Raw genomic sequence first — 9,674 nt, forward strand, 5'->3', positions numbered from 1 at the left:
ATGCTTTGGCTCTGAGGGCACATAAAGCTCTGCAGTGGTCCACTCATGGCACACTGAAGACAGCACTGTGAGCCCAACTCCTAGGTCTGGGGGTTTATGAAAATATCTACTGAACTTAGCAAAGTGCAGCAACAGAAGTAGAGGACTACCACTTTAGTGAAGAAGCCCAAGGCTTTATGGAAGACATGAAGCAAGGGTGACCCAACTCACAAGGCTTGTGTGGAACAGGAAGATGACAGGAATGGCAATGGCTATGTGAATCTCAGGAGTTATGGTGGGATCCAGGGCAGAAGCAACCAGAGGAGCAGGCAAACTGTCTTTTGTGGTTCTGTACTCCCTGCACCTGAGACCACAAATCCATTTTATCACTTCCCATCTTGGATGCTGTAGGAATTGGTCAGTGTTTTCCAAGTAACTCCTCCATTCCAGGGAGCATGCTGGAACCTCCGGGCCTCTGGTAACCTGCCCCAGCTTAATATCAGCACATTTGCTACATCAGCAACTTTGCATGAAGAGATTTAGGAGCTTAGGGAGCAGCACAGAAGCTGCAGGCAGCCTAGTTACGCCACAGAGTCCACAAGCTAGACAAGCCAGACATCAACCATAAACATCAGTGTGCCACCAATCTTCCCTCTGCCACTCAGGTACCCATGTAAGTACTTAAGGTCCAAAGGAAATGTCCCTTGGAGCATCATATTTGTCCTTCACACTTTGAATATATCCCAACCCTCTGCCTTCTGGGTCCCAGGGTTCTGATGAGGACTTTGTGGGGAAATTATGATGGAAGTACCTACCCTCTCACCCTCACATATGGTAATAATGTCCCTATATCCCTATGTCTTATGGAACAAAGCATGTATCATGATGTGTGGTCACCATCCTTTGGACACCAGTCATTCCTAGTTGAAAGAAAAATGAATTTAATATCTTGGGTGTAGATATGATAAGGTCTTTATAAACCAAAAGTTATAGACTGACTTTTAAACTCAAAATGAAAAGGCCATTGAAGCATTCTACATTAATTTACAAACAAGTAACCATCAGTCTCCATAATCCCCTAAGGAAACAACTTTTCAAGCCTCTCTTACTCTTATTATAAAAGTGGAAAAAGTCTGGGAAGCCAGAAAGAGAGACAATTATTGTGCTTAATAACCAGTTGTGACTGGGTCATTTCCTGCTCTGACTTCACAATGGTCATTGTGGGGGGATTTCAAACACCAGAACACCAGTTATACATCAGGCCCTGGCTGTGACTATATCTATATCTATATCTATATCTATCCACCTATCTATCTATATACAGATTTAGTACATACCCTCATTTGGTGGTTTGAGTTTTAGATCTTATTTCTTTGGAGGAGGTGATTCTTTATTTTCTTTTTCCTTTTTCCTTTATTCTTTTTTCTTTCCTTGCTTTTCAATTAACATTGTTTCTTATTGTTGCTTCTTACAATGTGTAGTGAGAATAGTGGGTTTAGTGAAGGGATGAGGTTCTCTCAGTCAGCTCCTTCTTTAATGATATGTTCATGAACTGTAATAATGTTTTGAGGGACATTGTTTATTCCTTTTTAATCCCAACCCAAAACAATATAAAAGGCATTATCCAGCTGTATAAATAAGAAAACACAGGCTTCAGGAAAACCAATATTTCTCAATTTACACAACACTGAATATCAAAGCACCAGTCATATATTATTGAAATTACTGGTTTGCACATAAAGTATTGTAATCTACACTCACAGAAGAGTAAGATCTCTGAGATTCTTATGTTTGTGTCTCTCCTACTTCCCAGCACAAAGCCTGATACATATTAGGTACATGAATGGCATGTGTTGAATGACTAAATGAAAGGATAAAAAATACAAGAACAAATTTAGCTCTAATGCATTTTTCATTTTAGATTCAAAGTCTTCATCTTCCCGAGGAAGTAGAACCAACATTTGGGAAATAGCTTGGTCATAGTCTTAATTTCTAATGTAATTTTAATGAGTCCATGATATAGGAAACAAAATACTCTAGAAGACATTTAAACCGAGGTGACTCATCTTCTCCCTGCCTAAGAACTCTGTCATAGCAGGTCAAAATGACATCATAATGGGTCATTAAAAAAGGACAACAAATCATTATAACAACACACCAGGCGATTATGATACCATTAAAGGTCATTATGACACAACAGCAGAAAACTATGACATTAGAGCAAATCATTATGACCCCATAGCAGGTCAGTATGACATCATACAAAATCATTATGATACCATTACAGGTCTTTATGAAACAATAGAAGGTCATTATGGCATCTTGGCACATCATTATAACATCATGACAAATCCTCATGACACTATAGAAAGGCATTATGACATCACAGCAGGTCTTGATGACATCATGAGAAGTCATTATGACACCACAATGGGAAATTATGACATCATAGCAGATTGTTACAACACCACAGGAGGTCTTTATGACAGCACAGCAGGTCACTGTGACAGTAGAGCAGGTCTTTATGACATCATAGCTGGTCATTATTACATCATGGCAGGGCATTATGACACCACAGCGGGTCATTGTGACATTATAGCAGATTCTTATGACACCACAGGTCATTTTGACACCATAGCAGTTCATTATGATACCACAGCCAGTCATTATGACATCATAGCAGATTACATCTTAGGACTGGATCATTGTCCCTTGTGGTATGAGAAAGAATGTTCATTGCTGGTATTTTTGGATAAAACCACAGTACTATTGATGGTCTCTTATTGAAAAGTATGGAGAAGCCTTTGCCAGATCAGTAGCTCCATACCAGGCACCAGGGGAATATGTTACTTCTTTTCAAGCAAGGAAGTCACATCGGTTTCAGCAGCTACACATGGAGTCTCCTTCTGATTAAACTTGTGGAATTCTACTCTAAGTGTGCTATACCCATCTCTATTCTGCACAGGACAAATAGTTCAGTTGAATGTGCTGAGAATCACCCCTACCCCTGTGTATCTTTTAAGTCCTTTCTGGTAGCAGTAGACCCTGAAATGCCTCCAGGAATTCAATTTGTATTTGTAATGCAACACTATACCATGTAATACAGTTTTGCTTTAGATTTGCTATTTTTCTAGCTAGAGGCAAGTGTTTTCCACTTGGCCATTCCTACCATATTCCTTTTCTCTTTTTAGGTCAGGATGCCAGTGTGGAGATTCTACCTCTCCTGAGTTTGTCTTTCCTCATTTTAATTATAGAACAGGACAAATGACCACCAAATGAGTGTGGGGACATACCACATTGAGAGAAAAACCTGAATTAAAATTTCATTGATCACCTAAACTCCATGAGACCATTCCCTTCAGGATCACTACTATTTGGGTGTTATTTAATTAGTGTCAATTGATATTTGAGGTTCAGTTGTCACAGAGGTGCCCAATTATTTCCCTTTGCCTAATGCACTGTTACACTGAAAAGGATGTAAGTTACCTTGAATAAGGGTGGGAGAAAAGCTCACATAAATTTTAGGCAGCATTCCAGCTTCCCTCCTTGAGCACACCCAACTTCTCTTTCATTGTAGGGATTCTGATTCTGCAGAGTCGCTCAAGTCTGGAAGTTGATTGAAGGGACATGACTTTCTGTTTTGAAAATTCAGTTTTGTTTTGATCCCCTGAAACTAAAAAAAATTTGCTGAAATACAACAAGTAAGAACTCATTAGGATTTCTGTAATATTTTCCTTTTAGGAAACCTAACACCAACTAGCCAATGTCATAGGTCTTTTCTGGCTTCATTACTTGGATTTCTTTGACTCTGTTATTCACTGTGGTGGCCACACCACCCTGACCTTGGAGGTGGAGTGCTGCCATCATGGATCCAATTATTCAATTTATATTTAGATTTTTCCTGTTCAGGGACCACAACTTCTACTGTGGGGTCCCACTAACAGGGAAGAGCAATCATAGAAATCCTCAAGGATGTCAGGACTCCTATCACAAATATATTACTCATGGTTGTGATAAAAGATATACTTTGAACTCTTCTAGTGTGGATGAGTCTTAAATGATAAATCACTGTGCACTCCAATTTCTCTAAGCCTTTGAATACCTTTCTAATCCTTAACCCCGGATAGCTCAGCACTTCTAGCTCACGAGGACTACATTTTGGTCCTTGTTGCAGCTAACTAACCAAAAAGAGCCCTTCCTAACTTCGTGACACACAAGTATAAGAACATTTGCTTTGTGAACTTGCATCTATAAATTTAGCCTGATCCAACTTTGTTCCACCATTATCCCACATTTGATATTCATTGACACATATGTTCCTGGATTCCTATCTCCATATATTAGAAAAATCATGTAGTTTTTTAGGAGTGTAGTGCACCTAGTCAGGGTCACACTTTGTAGTTCTTTTGGGGTAACTTTAGACTTCAATCTAGATATAGGTCTAGAAGTAATGAAGGGAAGTGGGATTTAGTCCTAAGCCGAGGCACCATTTTCTTTCAGGGTAACAGCCTAAGTGAGGCTATGAGAGAATCCTTAGGCAATGACAAGTAATCTGTAGACGGGGTGGAAAGACCACCTACTGGTAGCAGGAGAGCACTTCTTCAGGATATACAGCAGCTTTGTTTACTTGCAAAAACTCACAGGTCTTTCTGTTCCATATTCTCAATATCCTCATCCATCTTGTGATGGGGGCCAGGACCTGAATCTCACCTGTGACTCATCTGTTTCCCTGTCATTTTGTGTTCCACAGATGCAGAACCTGATGTGGGGATTTCTATGAAGGTAACAGACAGAAGCAGGAACTGAGGGAAACTGATGAGGTAAAGAGAAGAAGAATGTGGTATCAAAATAAGTTTGACTTAGCCCAGGGACTTGACTGCTATGGAGTATTCATTCTACTACAAACTTAGTGTACCCATATGAGAACATTGGATTTTTTTTTTTTTTTTAACACTGGTCTTCCATGGAAAAGAAACACAAGAACACTCAAGTTGTTCTTTAATTTGACACTAATATTTGAACTCCCCTATAATACAGATGATAGAAGTGACTTCTCTCAAAAGGATATAAGGAAGGAAGACTTTAGACATTCATTTTTGTAGAATTTTTAATTTTTTTTTACTTTTATACCAAATTTCAAAGTTCTAATTACTGAAATACACTACCAATAGGGTACTAAGAATTAATTAGAGCAATTCCTAATAGCAAAGTATTAATGATAAAATCATATTGCCTTGTATATTTTTAGAAACACATGTTAACTGAAAGACCTAAAACATACAATGCATTCACGTTTTGAAATTGATTTAATTTTTCTTTATTGAAATGAAAACCAATGAATGGAGGCAGTTCCATCTCTTTTAACATATAGCAGGTTTTTCAGTCAAGATGTTTGTTTCTTACAGCAGAACATACCTACAGTTCTTATACTTTGCCCTGATAACAGAATTATAAAGCCCATTATGTGTGAGATTATGATGAGCATTGTAAGTTAAAGAATATCAGAGCTAGGAGGGACCTAGAGGTCATCAGAACTATTTGTCTTGTGTACAATCTCAGAGAAATAAAGCAACAGTGAGCAACCAGGGGTCTTCTCTCCTCAAGGCTTGCTCCTGTGGGTGACAGCACATCCCACCTTAGCACTGCTGTGTTTGCTGGCATCCATTCTGGGTAGGGAACTGGATCAGGAAAGGGCTCCAACACCAGAGGCTCCAGTGACCTTCAGCTTGTCTTGACCCCACTCTTTCCCGGCCCCATTCTTCATGTCTTTATTTCTCAGTGTGTAAATGAGGGCGCTAAGTGAGGGGAAAACAATGGTGTCAACAGAGCACACACTTTACCATTGCTGCAGAGTCAGCCCTGACACAGGTGAAGAAGAGGGACGTGAAGAAGAGGGACAATAAGAAGAGGAAAACCACAGTGGTGTCTGAGGGGCAGAGGAGAGCTTTGAGGGGCACTTGGAGGAATGACTCATCAACATGAACAGGGGCGATGATGTAAGAAATTACAAAGGCAACAAAGATCAAGAGGGACATCACCCTGTTGTGGTAATGATTGTCATGTCCAGGAGCCTCATGTCAGCTCAGTCTAGCTTCAGCATGGGGAACACATCACAGAAGTAGTAGTCAATTTGATGTGGGCCAATCTCCATGAGCATCTCTCTTTTAGGAACTTGGACAGAACTATGGGTTATGACAGTTGATATATAGGCACACGGTTTCCCTTGGGGTGAAAAAGATTGAGAATGTTTCATTGAGAAAATGATGGTATGTGGAGGCCTGGGGGATAACCAGATATTTGAGGGCTCGTGGATATCATAAGCAACTTATTACCAATAAAATGAGAACTACATGCTATCATAATGCTTCAGGTGAGGTGAAAACTGGTGAAGAACATATTAGGAACTGATATTTTGCATAAAACTTCCTCAGAGCATGTTCTATGTATCTGCAAGTTATTACTCTGATTCTTTCTCTAATTTTCAAACATATAAATGGAAGAAATGTCACATTGCTTTTTTTATTTTAGAAGCCCCTGCATCACCAGCAAGAGAAAGTTTGCAAGGAATTTTAGAAATAAAATCAATCACAAAAGTGTTGATGTATTCCAACTTCCCATACTAATACCACTCAGTTAATTGACCCAGTATTATAAAAGGTAAATATCCATTTCTTTACTTCTGTGAACCTGTATCAAAATGCATTGTTAATATGATCTGCAAATCCCTCCCAGACCTTAAATCCTAGACCCTAGACATAATTGACATCATAATATTTTATAATGGCAATTATAAAGGATCATGTTTTGATACTTGTGTCCTTCTTTAGGAAATTGTTGTCTTTATTGAGACTTCTTTTATGGAAATAGAGAGATCCTAAGCTTTCACATTTTGAGATTTGAACTGCAGTAAATACTATTAAACAATATGAAAAAATGTGCTTATTGCACATTTAATACTTTATTAACAATGCTTCTAAAGTTAAACAATGTAATGTGATTATTCTATTTACATTGTACTTGTCAACACTATTACTTGGTAATGAGAACCCTCAAATAGATGTCCTTAGTCTTAGTCTTTCCTAGACTACAATATTGTTATCACATACAGTCAATGTGTTATACAAAGGGCCTCCTGAACTTTTTCCTCATGTTCACCGAAATTCTGTGTCCCTTGACCTAATTTCTCTGGAGGGTACAGGAAAGAGCACTCCATTTTCAAGTAAAAGAGACACAGGCCTGATATTTTCTGTTGCTCTATCACCTGTATCATGGTCCCCACTAAGAAACTGAATTTAATCCGCCCAAAGTATCATTGTCTGTGTGTAACAGAAACAAAAGTGTTAGGGTAACGAGGAGAGCAGAACCACAGGAAAGCTGTTTGATTCAAACTTTGTAGGAACTAATGTTTTCAAAACATGCTTTTCAGCAAATCATATTTACCCTGATAACTGTGTCACAGTTGTCTAATATGTACCAAGAGAGTTCTTAACCCTGTAAACAACTCAAGTAATTCAGGGTAGGTTTTAAAATCATGTAAAGAAAATGAAAACAGGTAAAAATGAGAGAAGATAGTGAGACTGAGATTCTGTGCTTAGTAAGATTTCTTCAGTCATGATATTTTAAGAAAGTGTTTGATTAATAAATAAACAATTACTAAGTAATGATGAATGACAGCCTAGTTTTTAACAATATATTTTTGTTTCATTTTTCCTCCTGAAAATTTAGTTGAGTCATAATTTTGTTTGTTGTGAACTGTGTATAAACAAGACTGACAAAACTTAAGATTATTCTGCCTAAAATTATTACTTCCAACTATTTGCCCTTAGCATTCTTGAAAACCTTTCACTCCACAATTTCCTCATGGCATTCTTTACTTTTGCATTTCTCAGAGTATAAATCATAGGATTTAGCATGGGAGTGATGGTGTAAAACACAGCCACCATCTTATCTTCTGAGAAGGTCACATTAGGGTGCATGTATGTGAACACACAGGGACCAAAGAAGATGATGACCAACGCAACGTGGGCACCGCAGGTGGACAGAGCTATGCGTCTTCCTTCTGCCGACTGCTTTCTCAGAGACACCAGAATGACACTATAGGAGATGAGCAAAAATACAAAACTCCCCAGAGTGACATTACCACTGTTGGCTGTCACAACAACACCAATAACATAGGTGTCTGTGCAGGCAAGTTTGAGCATAGGACAAACATCACAAAAGTAGTGATCGATCTCATTGGGTCCACAAAAGGCTAGGTGGACTATCAGAGCCACTTGGATAATGGAATGCAAGAATCCACTTACCCAGGTCCCCAGCAATATTTTACTGCACCTCTCCCGGTCCATGATGGTCATGTAGTGCAGGGGTTTACAGATGGCCACATAATGATCATAGGCCATTACTATGAGGATGAAGATCTCAGTGCCACCAAAGAAATGCACCCCAAAAACTTGCAGCATGCACCCCACAAATGAGATAGTTTTGTTCTTTGCTAGCAGGTCAACAATCATCTTGGGGGCTGTGACTGAAGAGAAGCAAATGTCCACAAATGACAAGGAGTTGAGGAAGAAATACATGGGAGTCTTCAGAAGATTCCCCATGAAGATGGTCAGCATGATGAGGAGGTTTCCCAGAAAAATGACTGTGTAGAAGAAGGAGAACACCACAAAGCAGGCTGCTTCAACCTCTGGGTTCTGAAAAAGGCCCCGGAAAATGAATTCAGTTACATTGTTTATTTTTTCCATGGAATGGGTCCAGTAGGTCAAATTCTTGAAAGAATTATATTACCTAAAAAAAAAAAAAAAAAAAAGAAAGACTTTCAGGATTTATTTTTAACTCAGAATAAATGAATGATCAGAGTATTTGAAAATGAAAAAAATGGGTACTGACTGCTGGTTGGCACTAAAGTGTATTTATTCTGATGCCTTTTTCTCTATAATATCCCTTTTCCAGTTTATTCACTTTAAATGAGGAAGCAAAGTCCAGAGAAATAAATCACTTCTAAATGTAATGAAAGTCACATATCTAGTTAAGAGTTTATCTTAGATATCTGAGTTTATATTTATTTGTGGATAAAAACTGACTTAGTTCTCTTTCTAAAAAAGATACAATCAACATTTGGAAGAACTCTATGGATATGGTATTATCTGTATATCTGATTAAATTTCCCTTACTTGGATCATAGAAGTAAAAACATGTCCACATGGTGCCTTCTGAATACTGCCATGCCTGGTCACTACATCCACTTAGGTTTCCCTGATATGTTAAGGTTGGGTGACTTCTGCAGGCTCTCCTTCAATATTTCTGTGGATGAGCTTATGATCCCTGCTGAGCTTAAGTACCTACAGTGAATAGGTGCTGGAGTCTGTAATCGAAAGGACTCCTACACAAACCTGACTCTGAAATGACATTGCTGTAAACTGGGTAAATCATTTACCATTAAGGAGCTTTCGTTTTCTCATTTGTGAAACCACAGACTTTTAATTTCATTTTCACCATATGAATAGTAATTTCTACCTTGACACTGAATTCCTCACGTAGGTTAAAATAAAGGTAGAAAATAAAGAGAAAAGAAGAAATAAGTCTGTGGAGCTAATGAAGCCCTGTTTGATTTGAGGAGTCTCAGGGTATTTCTGTACCTTCAAACTCAGAGTGATGGAGGATTCCCCAGGATTTACTATGGCTTGGTATTTTAA

General features: G+C 38.5%; 1 protein-coding gene across 1 annotated transcript; it reads right to left on the minus strand.

Annotated features, from left to right (window-relative positions):
• Positions 1–7,791: 7,791 nt before the first annotated feature.
• On the minus strand, positions 7,792–9,276 carry LOC306639045 (olfactory receptor 4S2-like; the record flags this gene model as incomplete). The annotated part of the gene is given in 3 exon segments (XM_079102487.1): positions 7,792–7,823; positions 7,826–8,766; positions 9,153–9,276. Coding segments are annotated over 2 exon segments (930 nt in total). The 5' UTR covers positions 8,724–8,766; positions 9,153–9,276.
• Between the last annotated feature and the right edge of the window lie 398 nt (positions 9,277–9,674).

This window comes from Sciurus vulgaris (genome assembly GCF_902686455.1).
Source record: "Sciurus vulgaris genome assembly, chromosome: 11".
In the NCBI taxonomy this organism is placed as follows: domain Eukaryota; kingdom Metazoa; phylum Chordata; class Mammalia; order Rodentia; family Sciuridae; genus Sciurus; species Sciurus vulgaris.